Below are 21108 nucleotides of genomic sequence, written 5' to 3'. Positions count from 1 at the left end.
TACAGTGCAATTATGCATTTCCACCCATTTTTGAATAGTACTACTTTTTTCCTGACGTCATCCTGAACATAATGCAAAAAACTGCAAGTCTCTGTGTGCTGTATTTAAAAATTTATTTATTTTGTGCTAAATGCCCTCGTCTATTAATAGAGTTTTCCAGTCCTTTAATTGATCAACTTTTTATTATCGAAATAATCAGTTAAAACCACATTACCTTTTTTTGGAGCAGGTTTTTTGGAGAACAATGGAATATAACGTCTTTAATTATTACTTTTACTGTTGCATTCAAATACAACATTTTTAAAATAATTAAATTTTTTAGCAAGTTGATTTTTTTCATTGATACTAGGGCGGTCCGATAAGTACTTAGCCTTCAAAAGGAAAACGAAAATTTTGGAAAAGTGCTGATTTATTTCTGAACGTAGTCTTTTTTTAGCTCGATACACTTGACCCAACGATTCTCCACCTTCTTTAATCCATCTGAAAAATACCTTTTCTCGAGTTCTGCAAAGTAGGCTTTCGTGGCGGTGATGAACTCTTTTCGACTAAAATTTCTGGCCGGCGAGTGACCTTTTTAAGTTTACTTTGACCTTTGGCATAGTAAAGCCCTGTGATCGTTTTGCCCTTTTCCAGGAAGTGGATATAGATCACATCTTGTGAATCTCAGAAAATGGCGGCCATCACCTTTCCGACCGATTGGACAGTCTTCGCCCTCCTCGGAGCACATAAGCGGGGTAACGTCCACTGTATCGACTGTTCCTTAGTCTCTAGTGTATACCAGTGGAACCATGATTCGTCGACGGTTATGAAACAACGTAGAAACTCATTTGGATTATGCTTAAACAGCATCAGACACTGCTCTGAAGTGGTCTCCTGGTTGCGTTTATTGTTCGGAGTTAGAAAATGCGGCAGCCATCGCGCTGACAGCTTTTTTATGCCCAAAATTTCATGCAGGATATGACCAACGAGATCTTTTGAGATGCCTACTGTTTCAGCTATCACACGCACCTACAGTGGGCTGTCTACCAATTTGATATTGTGGATTTCTTTCACGTTATCCTCAGTGGTAGCCGTTTTCGGGGCACCTGGGAATGACTTATCAAAAACTAATGTGCCACCACGTTGGAATCAACGATTTTTAATGGGATTAAGCCACAATTTTACCAAAAAAATGATTTTATTAACGTTTCGAAGCCCAAATCGGGTTTCGTTGTCAAAATACAAAATACTACTAAAATAAACAAAAAAGTTGTTGCTAAGTAAAAAAATTCTTCTAATAATTTATTTAATCTGACTCACTTTATATTGGCAACTCAGACGTATATTATACTTAAGTCTTCTACTTTAAAATGATATCGCCAATATTTATAAGTTGCGTTCCTGGGACGACTTTACTAAAAGATAGTTCATTCGATTACATGAAATTAATCCCAACTCAAGAATATCCGTCACAAAAAAAATCATAGCATGTGATCTGTCTTTAAAAAGACAACCAAATGCAACGATGACAGTAAAATTCTCGCGTTAGAGATTCCATAGTAAATCACGAGGGAAAACCAGGAAAAAACCTCGTGATACTATCCCGACATCGTAAGTATTTGGTCTTACATTTAATTTACTTTCAAAAAACTAATACCAAATTCTGACTTTAATATGTTTACATTATAAGTAATATTAATAATATACAATCAGTAATACTAAAATATAAAATTTGAACTAACTCGATATGTTATTGACTTACTAATCGTGGTATTTTCTTTCTATTGACTTCCTCTTTCAGTATGGGTAACCACATCCTACTGCATTCTACCGAGGAATTTGCGACACAATTGGTTTCATTTAGCATAATTAGAGCCGCTTCTTTGATTTTTCTCTTTTTACTATCTGATTCTTTCAGGACTATACTTGAATCTCTCCACTGAACTCTATGTTCATTATCCCATGCGTGTTGACATATTTGAGATCTATCAAATTCTCTATTTTTAATATAAGACTGATGTTCACTTATTCTAACGTTTTGGTCTTGATGTTTCACCTAAATAAAATTAAATAATAAAAATGTATACCATTTTTATTCAGTTGCAGTGCGAAACCAAAACCGTCTTAACTTTTACTTAGATTAGAGAGTGCAGCCAGCACTCTTATCGACGATTTCACCTCTTGTTAGAGGCTCTTCAGAGAATGCATAGGCTGCTTTCTCTAATCCTTGTAAAAATCTTTCGAAATATTAGTCCCCCACTGCAACTGACGTGAAGGTAGTAGGTGCGTAGCGGCATCTGCTAAATGAAAGTCTAAGTTTTTCAACCTAATAAAAATATTTTTAAAATAAAATATTTCTAAAAGATTTTTAATTGAAAAACTTATTAGTCCATTTCACTGGTGACACCTCCAAGGCTTCGACAATATGCAAGCCAAATGGATGCTGCAGTGAAGACAAAAGGGAAGGAATTCTACACTATGCAATTCCCAACCCCCGTCTGCAGCGTGGTAAAGTTCCAACGGAAAATGGACCTAGTTACTCTATAGGAGTAATACTAATATAAAAATAAAAATGTATACCATTTTTATTCAGTTGCAGTGCGAAACCAAAACCGTCTTAACTTTTACTTAGATTAGAGAGTGCAGCCAGCACTCTTATCGACGATTTCACTTCTTGTTAGAGACTCTTCAGAGAATGCATAGGCTGCTTTCTCTAATCCTTGTAAAAATCTTTCGAAATATTAGTCCCCCACTGCAACTGACGTGAAGGTAGTAGGTGCGTAGCGGCATCTGCTAATCGTCGATAAGAGTGCTGGCTGTACTCTCTAATCTAAGTAAAAGTTAAGACGGTTTTGGTTTCGCACTGCAACTGAATAAAAATGGTATACATTTTTATTTTTATATTAGTATTACTCCTATAGAGTAACTAGGTCCATTTTCCGTTGGAACTTTACCACGCTGCAGACGGGGGTTGTGAATTGCATAGTGTAGAATTCCTTCCCTTTTGTCTTCACTGCAGCATCCATTTGGCTTGCATATTGTAGAAGCCTTGGAGGTGTCACCAGGGAAATGGACTAATAAGTTTTTCAATTAAAAATCTTTTAGAAATATTTTATTTTAAAAATATTTTTATTAGGTTGAAAAACTTAGACTTTCTAAATACCATTGTTCGCATTCACAAGGTTTTTTATAAATGCAATTCTTTGTTCTTTCTTGTTAGGTTTAGTTTTAGATAGAATAGATCTCAATGTGTTTGTTGTTTTGAATGTTGTTGGAATGTTAAATGTTCGAAACGTTAATAAAATCATTTTTGGTAAAATTGTGGCGTATTTCCCATTAAAAATAGTTGATTATAAAAATGCCACAAGGAAATAGCTTCAGAACAACACCACGTTGGAACTTATTAAATCAATTTTTGAGGGTTTCCATCGAAGGATATGAGTCAGCGTTTACAGAATTAAAGCGCTTTTTAATCTCGCTGCGGGATTTCCGTTCTAAAAACAAGAGTCGAATCACCGGCTGATATTGCTCTTTTTAATTTTTCTTAAATAATGCTTAAACACGCTCGCTTACATACGCGGTCAAAACACAACTACGAGTTCAATTTGGGTGATATTTTGACATAGGTCGTCCACAAGAATGTATTACACAATGGTAGATTTCGCTTGTGACAGTGGCGCCATCGGCGGAGAGGCTAAGTACTTATCGGACCACTCACGTATGTAGGTACTATTTCACTAAAAAACGACACTCTTGACAAAAAACCGAACTTTTTCATATAATACAATGTAAACTGCAGCATAGTAGGGCCCAACGGCAGACATGGTACTTTGGAATGTGGAGGAGGTATGAGTACGGGGGTACATGAAAAAAATAAATAGTTAAATAACAGTTAAGATAATTTACTTACTTTAACTGTATGGAAAGTGTAGACAGCTTTCCAGCCAAGGTGACCAAACCCAAAAAGCTGTGTTCACTCACGGCGGTTGTCGCTATAAGATTCCAATCAGGTTCCATTTCATTATCTAATTCTTCTCCGATCTCCCTATTATAAATTAACACCCGTGGTTTAGAAGGTTGTCCGAGGACTTTCCTTTTTGGTTTCGACACTCCCTGAAATAAACATATTATCTTTTACTAAGTCTTTTACGCAGATGCAGATGACACAGCAATCATGGCTTAAACTATCGAAGATCTTCAATTCTATATAGATCGAGTCACTAGAGAATGCTTCAATAACGGACTTGACACAAATACATTAAAGACACAGTTACTTGTCATTGTAAACAAGACGTTGGCCTAGGCAACTAATTGTCATCAATGAGTCGCTTACAAATTAACCATGTTAAATACCTAGACCTAGGATGCTGGATAAACGGACACTTAATCCTGACGAAGAAATTAAAACTCGTATAGAAATTGCAAGAGGAACATTTAAAAACTTAAATATATACCGTGTAATTCCCAGCTGAACTTACAACTAAGAATCAAGATCCAAAATGTTATGTGTATCCTGTATTACTATATGGATGTGAAATCTGGATCATGAGGCGGTTAATATGATGAACAAATTAGAAGCCTTCGAGATGCGGCCATGTCGAAGAATGCTCAAAATATCATGGGGTCAACGCATTTCAAACATAGAAGTCTAAAGAGAATAGGTCAAGGCGAAGGTGACTTGATTAGGATGATGAAAAAGAGAAAACTTGCAATACCTGACCTGAGGCATATAATGAGAGGCAGCAGATACTGGTTTCTGCAGTTTATACTCAACGGAAAGATTGAGGAAAAAGAGAAATTGGTAGGAAGAAATATTCATTGCTCCGAAATCTTTGTCAATGGACTGGCTTATCAGCAGATAAAATTGAGAACAATATCGGCAAATTGTCATGGAAGCAACCCACGCCTAAAATTTGGGCACGGTGCACAAAGAAGAAGCTATATTAAAAAATACTTCTTTTACCAATGAACAAAATATTGTGCTTTTTTAGCAAAGACATGTCAAAACATGTATAGTGTATGTACAGTAAAAAATGGACAACGGTGTTCCGTTAGGGTAACGTTCCGCGTGTTTTGCCCATCTTACGGACGCCATAATCGTTAACTTTAAAGTGAAGATGATTTACAATGTATGCTGCACCAATTCAACATAATCGCCAGAAAATTTAACATTAATAATTTCCTCACAAAAGACAAAATGCATGGTTATAACAGCAGATCCAATAAGATGTAAATTGGAGCTGGAAGGTCAGATAATAGAACAAGTGATGGAGTTTAAATACCTACGCATCACACTATCTAGCTACGGAAGGCTCGAAACAGAAGTGGAAGATCAAGTGAATAGAGCAAACAGAGCCGCAGGTTGCCTGAATGACACAATATGGAGAAATAAAAATATCGGAAAAGAAATGAAAGGCAGAATTTACAAAACAGTCATCAGAACAATAATGACATACGCGGCAGAAACACGACCCGACACAGAGAGGACAAAAAGATTGCTCGAAACAGCGGAGATGAAAACCCTTCGAAAAATCGATGGTAAGACTCTATGGGACAGAGCTAGAAGTACAGATATACGACGGAGATGCAAGGTGTATAACATTAATAACTGGGTAAGAAACAGAGGAATAGAATGGAATGACCACATAAGCCGAATGACAACAAATAGGATAGTCAGGACAGCGAGAGACGGTTCCCCAATAGAAAGACGATCAGTGGGAAGACCACGAAAACGATGGAACGACAACTTACTAGAGGCACATTGAAAAAACAGACAGAGTCATGTCTATACAAAAAGAAGAAGAAGATAATCGTTCTATAACTGAGAGAAATATTCGCAGTGTGGTGGATAAATCTGAGTTCACTGGTCCAGTAAAAAATCAACCAACACTCGTACGTTAACGAAACGCAATATCTGTCGGAAACATATCCGCTGTCCGTGATAGTGTGCACGAGAATCCGAGGCAGCTAATTTCACGTCGTTCACAAGAACGCCGCCTTTCATAGACAATTTGGGAAATGACTTGACCCTACACTCGTACAAAATTCAACTGATCCATAAGTTGAAGGCAAACGAGAATGGAGACCCAAGTGTGTAAACTGAATAGGCTGTGGAGCAGTTAGAACCTGACCTCAATTATCAACGGTGAGTAGGTCGATGACTACAAACTTCTTTTGATGATGTGAACTGGCCACCGAGATTGTGTGTATTGACCCCGTTAGACTCTTTCTTGTGACGTGTTCTTCAGTTGCAGATGTAACTAAGCCACAAATCACAGCGGTTTTCAAAGTCAACATAACCCATGCCTTTCGTAACCCAAAGTTTGTATAGATCGATTTTTTTGTCCCTTTAATTTTGAATTTCCCACTTTATACTATATTTTTAGACCAGCACTAATCTGTAAAAAAACGTGTATTTTTGGATGTGAGAGGTGGCATTCGGAATTTTGCAGATAAAGTTAGGTGACACCTTCAGTAATAATAATTGACTTATCGATGGCTTAGTGTGAAAACCTCGTATCTCATTTTTTTTTTCGAAAATGACATTTTGGTGGTTTTAGGTTGAAAAACTTTTATCTCACGATTTACAACTGTTGAAAAAATCCAAATACACCAGACTATTTTCTACAGCCGAAAAAAGAAACCACGTATATTAATTGCTCTCTTGATTAAGTGTAAATACCACGTATATTTATAACCAAGAATTTGGTACTTAATTTGGAGCGTTTGTTTAAGAAATTCGACTTGGGGAAATGTTTTTTTGTGGACAACAAAAGGTAGTCCGCCATATAGAAACATTTTATAAACCTTAAATCAAAAGATTTGCACTGTATCAACCTGGTATTTGGAGGTGTGCAGTAAGCTATGAAAAATGAAAACCACGTAAATAATCATAAACACAACCTCATTTTAGATGAAAAACACGTATATCAAGATATACGAGGTTATCATAGTTACTGGGGCAAAGGCTCTATATACTGCAAGGATATTTACGTGTTTTTCATAGTTAATTTTTGTATTTTCAATTTAATAGCAACATTTAACACTTTCAGCTCTGGGCCAAGATCAGATATTTGTCTCAATGTGCTCAAATTAAAATATGCAACAGTAGTTTTTGTTTTTAGATTATATTATGCAGAAAATCAGTTTTTTGCCTCTCCTGTAAAATTGTAATTTAATGAGATACGAGGTTTTCACACTAAGCCGTCGTTATGCTCCTTCTCAAATATGCCCGGAACATTAAAAAAAAATTAAAATATTTAAAAATTTCGAAAAACATCGATTTTTTTCTGCTTTCTTTGCTTATAACTTTAAAACGGTTCGTTTTGGAACAAAGTCGTAGAGAAATAAAATAAAGATAATTGAATTTTGTATGATATACGACTGGTCAAAAATGTCGTAAGGTATTACCTTTTCTGCAATATAGCAATAAATACAAAATAAGGGGTGTTTCTTAACCACTTTGGTGGCACTTAGAACCTTAGTAATTCGCTTAGAAAATTCTTATACTTACTTAAATGGTCTTGCAAATTTCATTAAAATCGACCTAATAGATTTTGCATAATAAATTTGCAATGTAAATGTTTTTAAAAAAGTTCAAATTTTTTAAAATCTTTCTGAACAAAAAGTAGACCATTTAGAAGTTGGCTGATTTTTTACATATAAAGAGGTGCTCTACCTATCTAATACATTTTACAGAATTAAAATCGGATTATTTAAGGGGCCTCAGCAATGTTTTAAAATTACACACAATTTTTTGGCTTATAAACAAATAGCTTTGTTTAATAATAAAAAAAAGTAATATTTAGCAATGCAATTAATTAAAACCGGTATAATTTGACTTAAACTTTCAAATGCTGTCAGCAGAATTGTTATTATATTTTTTAATTAAAAGTTATTCTCGTTAAAAATTGCAATTTTTCGATTTTTTTTAATGTTCCACCGCGTTTATCTCAAAAACTATGCATCCTACGAAAAAACTTGTAAAAACATTTTTTGCTTAGAATTACCCAAGAAATCCAAAAACATGTTTTTTTTTGGAAAAATCGATGTTATGTAAATTCCTCAAGTTCTTTGTTTATAACAATCTTATCACATCCGGATCAACTGTTACTCAAAAAATTCGTGTTCTACGGGTCAAAATACATAAAAAAACTTGGGTAGGTCCATATAAATAAAGGAGCCCGTAGCACCCCCTCCTGGACACAGCACTAATTTGTTTATAAGCCAAAAAATTGTTTATAACTTTAAAACATTGCTGAGGCTGCTTAAATAATCCGATTTCAATTCTGTAAAGTGCATTAGATAGGTGGAGTGCTTCTTTATATGTAAAAAAATTGACAAATCTTTGTATGTTCTAGTTTTTGTTGTGCAAGATTTTAAAAATTTTTAATTTTTAAAAATAAGTTTAGATTGCAAAATTATTATGCAAAATCTAGTAAGTCAATTTTAATGAAATTTGGTGGACGGTTTTAGCACATTACAAAAATTTTCTAAGCGTACTATAGGAAGGTTCCAAGTGTAACCTAAGTGATGGAAAAACATTGAATAAGGACAGGCTTGTTTCGCCCCCTTATTTTATATTTATTGCTATCTTGCAGCAAGGGTGTTAAATTAAGACATTTTTAACCAATCGTATCTGATAGAAAATTTAATTATCTTTGGTTTATTCCTATACGACTTTGTTCCAAAATGAATCGTTTTAAAGTTATAAGCAAAGAAAGTAGAAAAAAAAACGAAATGCTTTGAAATTTTTAAATATTTTTTTTTTATTAATCTAACAATAAAACACTGAAAACGTCAGTTTTCTATACTTCCACAACATTTATTACAACTAAGTGACTACAGCTGTTTCGGCAGAGTGCCTTTCTCAAGTGATATAGTTTACAATGTGTTTGCTTTTTTAAGTCTTTAACTGAAGAGGTTGAGGAGTGGGGAGCTGTTTGTCTCGAGTTGGCCATTCAGAATTATATTCGTATTTTTCAATTTATTAATTTCCATAGATTCTAAAAAAGATAGCTTAAGGCCTTTATTTTGAATATGCAGAATTTGAAACTCTTCATTGAAAGAATGATTATGATCTAGAAGGTGAAGTGCGTATGTAGAAGTGTCTGTTTTTATATTGTTGAAAGCCCTTTTGTGTTCTGCTATCCGTTTGTCAAAGGTTCTGCCAGTTTGACCGATGTAAGTTTTCGGACAGTCACCACACGTTAGTTTGTACACACCACTCTGTAGTTGCTTTCCCTTTGGGCTTTTACTGTTCTTAATATTTTGCTTAAGTTGTTCCTGTAAAGCATACTAGTATATAATCCACGTATCTCCACCAATATAAGAACTGTTTAAATACGGGATGTTTAGAAATTGTTGTTTCAAGCTGGTTCATAAATATATCTGATAGCAATGGGCTTAGAGGATTACCCATAATAAGTCCTGCACTGTTGTTTGTGTATATTTGATTATTGAATTCAAAATAGTCTTGATTTATGCAAATTTCAAGAAGGTGTAAAATTTCAGATGCAATGATCGGATTTGTACTCTTATGGTCTAAAAGATTTTTAACTAAAACAAAAGTTTCAAGGAGTTTAAGGAGGAACACTAGGAAAAATATTTTTTACGTCAAATGAAATTAGTCTGGAGTTGTTGGGCAATTAAAAATGTTGTATTTTATTAACTAGTTCTAGTGTATTTTTTACGGTGAATTTAGGTGAAAATTTAGTGTATTCTGTAATAATATCTGACAGTTTTTTTTTTGAAAGTTTATATGACGGAGCTGTATAAAAAGAAACTACAGGCCTTATTGGGTGGTCAGGTTTGTGTAGTTTAATAAAAGAGTATAGTTTAGGAGGTTGTGGGTTCATAATATTAAGGTATTTCTGTTCTGTTGGATTTGGTTGATTTTGAATTTTCAATGGCTAGTTTAATTTGTCTTCGGTATTTTTCTGTGGGTCTTTGTTTAGTGTTATACTATTTTGGTTATTTAAAAATTCTATTGTTTTGATATTATAGTCTCTTTTATCGATAGCAATAGCAGTGTTACCTTTGTCTGCTTTTGTAAATATTATGTCATGTTTTATTGATTTATTTTTAATTGAAACGGCTATTTGGTTTTCTTTATAACAGGAATTATTAGTTTCACTACATGCACTACATAAAACATGACATAATATTTACAAAAGCAGACAAAGGTAACACTACTATTGCTATCGATAAAAGAGACTATAATAACAAAACAATAGAATTTTTAAATAACCAAAATAGTATAACCGTTGACTGATAAATATACTGGAAGATACGAAACTAAATGAGAGTTTATGTACGACACCAGTGGTTTTAGAAATAGATGGCGTTAGCAGCTTTCTAGGTGCGAGATTGAATTTACCTGAGACAACGATGAGACGTATTCAGGTAGCTTTGGTTATCGGAATTTGGGGTCGGTCGGGTCGATCGGATTAAAATAAAAATTATTTAATTCTTTTGATGCATTTAAATTTGAGTTCTCATTCAACGATAACAATGGCAATCTTTAAAATAATTATTGGAATGTACCTATGTATTACTATCTAAACTCGTTTTTAAATTAGCAAGAATAATTTTGTAGTTGTAATTTGTCTTCTAATTTGAATTCTTGAAACAAATCATTAAATATTCTAAAGTTTATTTAATAATTTTATATAATATATATGTATAATAATATAATTTATTTAATAAAAAATTTATTTAACGAGAAAAATACTCACTCGGTGATTTTAGATATTGTACATTTCTTATTTGCCTCATAATCTCGATAAAAAAATAGGTAGTTATTTTCGTTAATTACAGTCTCTTCTGATAATTGTATATTTTGTTTGGAGATATTGCAAACGTATTTACTTAAATGAAATTGACTTAGTAACCCGCTCGGCCACTTTAAACTCTTCGAGAGAAAAATGGTAAGGACTCATGAATGGTTGCAATCGCGATTTCCAACAATTTCTTCCAAGTTTTTTCGTGCCGTTGATATTTTCCGAGTTAGGGGGAAAATAGTGACTAAGTATAATTATTTAATTATTTATTATTAACTTTACTTCTTAAAGGTGCCGTGTTTTTCTGCGTAGACGTCCACCGTGCATTGTATTGTCAGGTGAGATATTAGATAGTCACGATTACATTATTCTATTAAGAGTAATTTCATTAATATCATTTGGCGAGTATTAACCAGCCATGACATCTTTTTCTAGACCTCTCTTACCCTCGATATTTCCTTCGAGTTCCAGTTGCCGACAAGTATATCGTTCTCCTCGCAATATGTCCCTAAATATGTCCATGATATTTTAAGCATTCGGTGCAGGCACCTCATTTCAAAGACTTCAAGTTTGTTAGTGGAGCTGGCCTTTATTATCCATGCTTTCATTACATACAAGAGAACAAGCCAAACGTAACACTTTAGCGTATTGTACAGTAGAAAAAATGAAAGAATACCCATGAACCAACATAAAAAACACGCTGTATTTTCCTGTCACCGTGTCACACAAAAAATTGGCCAGCACAGGTACATGTAATAATTATTATTACATGTACTTGCGCTGGGCAATTTTCTTTGCGACATGATGACAGGAAAATACAGCGTGTTTTATATGTTCGTTCATGGGTATTCTTTCATTTTTCCGACTGTATCTCAGGTTGAAACCCAAATTTCAGTGAACAGTCATAAGAGTTTGGACGTCGACATCCCATTGTTTATGAAAGATATTTTTCATTAAGTTGGGCGGAGTGAGTGTATATTGTCTTACCAAGATAGACGATTATCCAGTTTTATTCCCAAGAAGTTAATCAATTATGAATAATTTATTGTAAACTCTTTAGGAACTACTTATTAACTTTTGCTCTCAGAACGAATTTCGAATAAACAATACGTTCTTCAGACACAAAGATCAAGAAAAATATACATTCAAAAATACAAGAGCTCACAGATCCGATATTGATTATATATTGACAAACAGAAACATCCATTATTCTCAAGTACTAGACATAAGATGTTTAAGTGCAGCTAATATCGGAAGTGATCACAACCTAGTACTTGGAAAAATCAGAATACATCTACAAAAAAACAGGAAAAAGACCCTATTGAATGTGAGACAAGAATAAAGGTAAAACAGCTACAAGACTTGTCAACACGAGATTTATACCAGAGAAGACTGCAAAAAGTACTGAACGAAAACTACATAACACCAGATGAAGACATAGAAGAAATTTGGAGGAAGATTAGAGATAATATCAAAATGGCAGCAACGGACGCATTTGGAGATCGTAAGATAAGTAAACATATACGAAAGAAAAGGAGAACACCCCATGGATCTGTGAAGAAATAAAAATAAAATGCCAAAAAAAAAAGAAAATCTAGCTAGAATACAAATTCAAAAGAACGAGACAAACATATGTGAAGAATATAAAAGAGTTTGAAATGAGTTAAACTCAATAGTAAGAAGGAAGAAAACAGAACATTGGTAAGCATTTTCAAAAGAGATGGAGCACGACTTATACGGGATGCAAAAGGAAATGTGGAAAATGATAAGAGGCCAAACAGCAGAGATGAAGGAATTGATAGTAGAAGTAAAACATATTGATACAAATACATGGACAACTTACCTAGAAAACCTGTATTAAACAGCTAATCATGAAGAACTGGAAAACCAGGATTAGAATCGGATGAGCAAACAGAAATTAAAGAGGAAGATAACGAACGCCTTAAAACAGATGAAAAATCGAAAAGCACCAGGGAAAGATGGAATAGCTAATGAACTTTTAAAATACGGAGGAGAGAGACTTCACAAAGAACTGAATATCCTGATAAGTAAAATAATAAATACAGGAAGAATTCCAGAAGAATGGAGTACCACTTAGATGATAGCGTTATTCAAAAAAAGTGATAGGGCAGACCCCAGTAATTATAGAGGGATTAATTTACGGAGCACTATACTGAAACTCCCAACAAAAATAGTGATGAAGAAAATAATGGCGTGCATAAATATATCGGTTGAACAACAAGGATTTAGAAGGGGAAGATCATAACGATGCAGTTTTTGTGATAAAACAAACAGCGGAGAAATCATTAGAGTATAACAAGCGAGGGTTTTTCTGTTTTATATACCTAGAGAAAGCGTTTGATAGAATACAATTAAAAGACGTGATACACCTACTATATGACAAAAATTTACCACTGGATATTATAAAACTGATAGAAAACCTTTATGTACGAAATAAAATAGAAATGAAGTCAATGGAATAATAACAGAACCCATATAGAAGCAAACACAGGAATCAAGCAAGGAGATTCACTAAGCCCTCTACTGTTAAACATAACGCTGGATGCAATGATAAAACAAGTGAAGAAAAAAGAGGGTAAAAAATGGGCGATAAAGAGATAAAAATACTCTGTTACGCTGATGACACCGTGTTAGTAGCAGAGTGCGAAGACGACCTACAAAGATTACTGCACGAATTCAACATTAGCGCAAAAGAAATGAATATGAAAATATCAGCCCAAAAACAAAAAGCTTAGTAATATCCAAAGAACCAATAAGATGCCAATTGGACTTAGACAATAAAAGTAAATACCTGATAATTAATCTATCAGCCGACAATAATATCGAAGAAGAGGTTAAAGACTAATAATTAAAGCCAGTAGAACGGCCGGATGCCTAAACGACACAATTTGGAAAAACAAATACCTTAGAGTGGAATCAAAGGACCGAATATATAAGTCATTTGACTGAAGTTATTAGACCAGTTATGACTTACACTGCCAAAACAAGACCAGATGCAAGCAAAATACAAATATGTCTGGATACCAACAAAATGAAGATTTTAAGAAGGATTGCTGGAAAAGGACTACGGGACAGGGTAAGAAGTGAGGAAATCAGATGCATATGTGGGGTAGACAATATAAATACCTGGGTAAAGAATAGAAAAGAAGAATGGAATCAACACATAAGCAGGATGTCTGAATCAAGGATAATAAGAATAGCCAGGGACAAGTCACCGTTAGGCCGAAGAAGTATAGGATGCCCAAGGAAAAGATGGAATGACAATTTAGGGACAGAATGAAAGGCACCGTTGAAGAAAAACAGGCAGTACTGCCTATATAAAAGAAAAAGTAGAAGAAGAAATTCTTTAGGTAGATTTTTGGTAGTATAATGTGCTTCTTTGGAGTTTTACTGAAGATTATTGTTTTCGTTTTAGTGGGAGAAAATTCTAGGCCAGTAGTGTTTGACCAATTCTCTAATTTCTAAATGACTAGTGGGTTAAGTGATTTAGCGATGTCATTGATTGCAATAAGGAAAAGTGCAACGAGTAGACCATTGAGGAATGTCGTTTAATTGGATTTTTGAGTCTAAAAGGACGTGATCTATTCGAATAAGTTTCGTCTATATAGGAAATTACTAATAAATTTTATGTTTCCTGGAATTGACCAACTTAATAGAATTCTTATATCTAATCCCCAAATGGCACGCGTTATACAATATAATAAAACATAGCCATAAGCCAAACATACTTTATCACATCCAAATTACCCATGAATTACAGATTCAATATCCACTAGGTTGTCTAATGTAGATGTGGACTTTCTAAATCCACTTTGTATAAGGCTAGGTAGCTATAATATCAATAAGTCTAATACTATCTAGTATCTATCAAGTGGATAAACTGATTAATTGTAGCAAGTTTTATTCCATTCAGTTTTTTGACTAAGCTAATACTTTTCGAGTTATTTGAGAGTGAATATGTTCGTTTTTTAACAAAAAAATACACGTTTTTAGACGGTTTTACGCAAATAACACAATAAGTAAGTATTTTATCGAAAAAGGTATTCAATAAAAATATACTTTATAAAAAATTTAAAAAAAAATGTCTGTATAAAATCTTTATACTCAGTAGAAGCAGAGTTGTAGCTAAAAAAGTAAGTTCTTATTCGTCAAATTCCAAATCGAATATTTCAACGTGAAATAACCAAAAAATAAAGACATTTCTTTAAAAAAAGCTTTGTTTTTGTTTTTAAAAAAGTTTCTAGCATTAAAGTAAGCACGTTACCCTGAAAATAAAGTTGGTCCTTTTTTGTAAAAGATAGTTTTAAAAAAGCGTCAAAATCACCCTCTAAAAGGGAACTTACATAACATTTTTATTTCGAAAGAGATGCTATAAATTTGCTAACTCATCGCAACTTTTTTAAAGTGTTTAAAAAGCTTTGTTTTTGTTTTTAAAAATGTTTCTAGCATAAAGTAAGCACGTTACGCTGAAAATAAAGTTGGTCCTTTTTTGTAAAAATAGTTTTAAAAAAGCGTGAAAATCACCCTCTAAAAGGGAACTTGCATAAAATTTTTATTTCGAAAGAGATGCTATAAATTTGCTATAAATCACAACAGCACACGATTTCAAAAGAAAAAAAAAGTAGTTTGTGTTTTTCGTTTGGCCCCTCAAGACGAATAAAATCAAATTATTGTTACCGCTTCACAAGTGACTTTACTTATGTATTGTTTATAATACACATAATCTGTAAATTTCATCGTAAATTTAGTTTTACAGTATTTTTTTTTTATTTTGAAAAAAATGCCTTTTTTTTAAATAACTTGTGATACGAAATATCCCAAAGTTTAAAGGTTTTGGTTTTCTGAATATTTTGTTTTTCTGTAATACAAAAATTGGTTAAGATATGGCTGTTCCGAATTTGCATATACTCGTGATTAGTGACTCATTGAAGCCCTTTTAACTACAGCCTTTCAAAAATAAGCACTATTAACCGATGAAACTTACAGATCCTCTATAATAAGCATACATACGTAAAGTAACTTATGAAGCGCTACTGATTAATTTCATTTGAGATGCTAATTAGGAGGTGATTTTTAGATATTTTTTACAAAAAAAAAAAGGATCAACTTTATTTTGTGCGCAACTTGTTTACTTCTGATACTAGAAACTCAAAAAAATAAAGCTTATTTTAAACTTTTTAAAAAAGTTATGATGAGTTTTCCCCGAAAAGTTCTTAATTTTTTGGTTATTTCATGTAGAAATATTCAATTTTGAATTTGACAAATAATAAGAACCTACTTTTCATTAGCTATAACTCTGCTTTTACTGGGTCTACGACTTCATAATATGTCATATTTATATAAAACATTTTTTTCACTTTTTGATAAGCTGTATTTTTGCTATGAATGTTTTTTTGGTGAAATACTTCCTTTTTTAGTTATTTGCGAAAATCCGTCTAAAAACGTACTATTTTTTGAGAAATGAATATATTCACTCGCAAATAACTCGAAAAGTATTTACTTGTGAGGTCAAGAGTAGTGAAAAAAACTCTATAGTCAATTTATATTTTCAACATTTTTGCAGAAACAAAAACAAAAAAAAAATTAATACAGATTAATATGATAGTGACTGCTGCGTTAAAATTTTGAATACGGGCCACGTGAAATAACCGCGTGTTCTTGGCTAGTTCCTTGAGTAGGGAGAATTTTACACTTCCCTCTAAGGCTAGTTCCAACAAATTTAAGCTAGGCGCGCCACTATACGGGCAGGTTTTAAAGACAACAAAATAATGCATAGGGTTTCGTATCTTTCCGTATTTATCAATCAACGGTATAACACTAAACAAAGACCCCACAGAAAAATATCGAAAACAAATTAAGCTAGCCATTGAAAATTCAAAATCAATACTAAATCCAACAGAACAGAAATACCTTAATATTATGAACCCACAACCTCCTAAACTATACTCTTTTATTAAACTACAAAAACCTGACCACAGTGACCACCCAATAAGGCCTGTAGTTTCTTTTTATACAGCTCCGTCATATAAACTTTCAAAAAAACTGTCAGATATTATTATAGAATACACTAAATTTTCACCTAAATTCACCGTAAAAAATACACTAGAACTAGTTAATAAAATACAACATTTTCAATTGCCCAACAACTCCAGACTAATTTCATTTGACGTAAAAAATCTTTTTCCTAGTGTTCCTCCTTAAACTCCTTGAAACTTTTGTTTTAGTTAAAAATCTTTTAGACCATAAGAGTACAAATCCGATTATTGCATCTGAAATTTTACACCTTCTTGAAATTTGCATAAATCAAGACTATTTTGAATTCAATAATCAAATATACACAAACAACAGTGCAGGATTTATTATGGGTAATCCTCTAAGCCCATTGCTATCAGATATATTTATGAACCAACTTGAAACAAAAATTTCTAAACATCCCGTATTTAAACAGTTCTTATATTGGTGGAGATACGTGGATGATATACTAGTATGCTTTACAGGAACTAACAGACAACTTGACCAATTTCTATCATACATTAATTCACTTCATAGTAATATTGAGTTTACAATAAAAACAGAACAGAACAATTCCATAAACTTTCTAGATGTAACGATTACCAGACTACACAACAAACATGAGTTCTCCGTATATCATAAACCTACCCATACTGACACAGCTATACACAATTCATCATCCCATCCTACACAGCACAAATTAGCAGCCTACCATAGCATGATACATAGACTGACAGAAATTCCCATGACAAAAAATAACTTCGAGATAGAGCTAAACATCATTAAACAAAAGCAGTAAACAATGGCTATAACGAACAAACAGTTAACAAAATTTTAAACCAAAAACTCCATAAGAAAGCCCTGAAATTAGTGTATCCACCACCACAGAAAGAACCCAGTACCTTCTGCTCTCTCACATACACTGGCAAGATAACAACAAAAATAGCCAGATACATAAAAAAGAAAGGAATAACACCAGCTTTCAGAACTAACAACAACTTAAGCAAATATATTAAGAACAATAAAAGCCGAAAGAGAAAGCAACTACAGAGTGGTGTGTACAAACTAACGTGTGGTGACTGTCCGAAAACTTACATCGGTCACTTGGCAGAACCTTTGACAAACGGATAGCAGAACACAAATGGGCTTTCAACAATAGAAAAACACACTTCTACATACGCACTTCACCTTCTAGATCATAATCATTCTTTCAATGAAGAGTTTCAAATTCTGCATATACAAAATAAAGGCCTTAAGCTATCTTTTTTAGAATCTATGGAAATTAATAAATTGAAAAATACGGATATAATTCTGAATGACCAACTCGAGACAAACAGCTCCCCACTCCTCAACCTCTTCAGTTAAAGACTTAAAAAAGCAAACACATTGTAAACTATGTCACTTGAGAAAGGCACTCTTCCAAAACAGCTGTAGTCACTTAGTTGTAATAAATTTTGTGGAAGTATAGAAAACTAACGTTTTCAGTGTTTTATTGTTAGATAAAATGAACTTCCATCAAGTAACGGTCGAATCCATCAATTTTTTATTAATGTTCAGGGCATATTTGAGAAGGAGCATAAGGCAATTATTATTAACGAAGTTATCACCTAACTTTATCCGCAAAAATCCGAATGCCACCTCTCACATCCACCTAAATACAGATCCTTGCTGGTCTATTTGATTATCAGGCAATGTTGTAAGACGGTTAAAGATCCTCGATATTTGTGATTAAAGATTAAATAATAAAATCTAACAGAATAAAAAACTGTTACCTGTTTGTCCTTTAACGAGAGCTTCTTGTAGTCCTGAACCATCTCAGTGTCGCTAATATCGCCCGAAGGGAGGCTTGAACAGTCTTGTAGAGAATTATCTAAAGCGAGGTACAACATAAATGTCTTTTCAGACAGATCAGATATTAGGAGGTGCTCGTCGCTGATCTGTCGCCTGATCCACTCAAGAACTAGTCTACAGAGTGAGTTCTCGTTTACCAGAGACATTTCTTCGCGAGATTGATTTAGGACTTCTATCCGAGCGCAATAGAGATTTAACACTGTGGAAGATTTGCTGATTTCTGCAAACTGTAAAAAAGGAACATAGTAAATAAATATATAGTTGAATATAATATAGTACTGTCCAAGTAAAAAATATTGTGGAATAGCTTTAAGCCGGTGAAATATGATATTCTTCAAATATAGATATTAGGTCAAACGTTTAAGAAGCGGCCCTTTGAACGCATCTGTGTTTTTACGGCCAGATCTCCCGCATATCTATTCACAAGTTTCGTGCAAAACCTTAGTTTTAGTTCGGTAGCTAGCAGTGTATTAGTACTGGAGTGTACGTGTGTTAAGTGATACGAGTGTTTTGTTTGCTGTAATTATTTTGAATATTGGTTTAGTATTTCGTTTGGAGAGTGTCAAGTGTTGATTATTGTAATTTAATTAATGTGAATAGTGATGTGGCGCCCGTGGGATAATGTAAATATCGCGTACGATAACGCTGATATTGTAGAAATTGCCAGTGCTAGTGTGAATGTAATTACTAAAAAAAAAAGAGCTCGTAAAGAAGATTATTCGAATGCATTTAAATGCAGAAACACAGCAAGTATGTTTGAATGTATACAAAAATCTACGTACGAAATTCGGCTTCGATGAAACACTATTGGCACAAGCCACCTCTGATTTAACAGAAATTCCACTTTCTACTGCATATAAAATAGTTAAAAATGAACCCTATCATCGCAAGAAACGATGTGACTACAAATTTTCAAGACCTTTAAATCCTTCACTTGTAAAACTATTGAAAACCACAATATACGACTGCTACAAAAGCAATGAAATACCTACAATAGAAATAATAAGAAAGAAATTGGAAACAACCGGTCGAAATATGAACTGCTGTGAGAAAACTCTTCAAAATTGGATAAAAAAATGGGCTTTAAGTTCAAAGAAATAAATAAACGTCAAGCAATTATGGAAAGCCAAAGAATAGTCAACAGACGTAATATGTACCTAGAAGAAATTACTAAATATAATCAAGAAAATAGGAGAATTTATTATTTAGATTAAACTTGGTATGATACCCACGATGCAGTAAAGAAAGAATGGACAGATGGTTCAAGCATGTGCATACCAGAAATGCCTGTAAATAAAGGCTCGCGGCTAATTATTGTACATTGCGGAGGAACTAAGGGATTGGTTCCAACACATTGGATCGCACACAAAATAGCCCCGGTCAAAACAGCCCCGGCTAAAATAGCCCCGACTAAAACAGCCTCTTATAAACAATTACATAATTATTTATACAAGGTGTCCAAAAACTTTTTTTTAATTTAAATTATTTGACAAAAAGGAAGAATATATTTAATTTATTTAATTTAAAATGCATTTTACTGTTACCCGAAAACAGAAAAAATGTTTATATCATAAATTAACATTGATTCTCGATAAAATTAAATGTTCAAACTTCCAAGGGGCAGGAAAAACAGGACTCGAGTTCTCTGAGAAAGACAATTTTTATTTAATGTGGTTAAGATGAACATCTGAATAGAGGATAATTTTACCATTTCCGAAAAAATGTATTTTTAAGGAATTATTTCATGATAAATTCTGAAGGGAGCTTTTTTTCGGGGCTATTTTGTCGGGGCTATTTTGTCGGCGGGCTATTATTCCGCGGCTATTTTGTCTGCAGGCTATTTTGTCGGAGCTATTTTGTGTGCGGGATATTATGTCGGGGCTATTTTGTCGGAGCTTTTTTGACGGGGCTATTTTGACGGGGTACCATTCCCGACAGCTCACTAAAATACCAAATACATCTTCAAAGAAAGCTGACCTGCAAATTTTTTAATGGAAAATGATTTGTATTTCGAAGATTTTTACACAAAAAAACAACTTGTTGAAGTTCTACACACGAAGCAATTTAGAAAATTATACGCTCTAGAGTATTGCCGAAAAGCATAGACACACTATATTGAGACTTCCCCCTACGTTTGTGTTTTCAATCCTATTGAGTTAATTTGGGGACAATTAAAACCAAGTATAAGGCGTTCAAATACATTTCCTAAATTTGACAAAAAGGTAATTGAGATAATTAAAAAAGAAGTAGCCAATATTACCAAAGCAGACTGGCAGAAAAGAATCGCCAAAGTGATCAAAGTGGAAGAATATTATAAGAAGATTGGGCACTTCCACATTAATGGTGGAAATAAATTTATTATTGAATTGGGCGATGATAGTGACGAAGAAAATACGGAAGAAGGAGAAAATGAGTGAAGTGTATCAGTATTTTAATTGTTGTGTTGTGCAATTCATTTTCCAAG

The 21108-nt window shown here is 33.4% G+C and overlaps 1 protein-coding gene across 4 annotated transcripts in view; it reads right to left on the bottom strand.

Annotated features, from left to right (window-relative positions):
- The window catches only part of LOC126886963 (influenza virus NS1A-binding protein-like), a 175434-nt gene that overhangs the window by 20957 nt on the left and 133369 nt on the right, over window positions 1–21108 (bottom strand). For all 4 annotated transcript variants that reach the window (XM_050654163.1, XM_050654165.1, XM_050654164.1 and 1 more), the window contains 2 exons: window positions 18566–18871; window positions 3890–4092 (listed from right to left, as the gene is read on the bottom strand). In XM_050654163.1, coding sequence (XP_050510120.1) covers window positions 3890–4092; window positions 18566–18871 — 509 coding nt within the window. The remainder of the gene's footprint in view (window positions 1–3889; window positions 4093–18565; window positions 18872–21108) is intronic.

This window comes from Diabrotica virgifera, chromosome 6 (genome assembly GCF_917563875.1).
Source record: "Diabrotica virgifera virgifera chromosome 6, PGI_DIABVI_V3a".
NCBI lineage: Eukaryota > Metazoa > Arthropoda > Insecta > Coleoptera > Chrysomelidae > Diabrotica > Diabrotica virgifera.
This window is presented reverse-complemented; position numbering and strand designations above follow the sequence as displayed.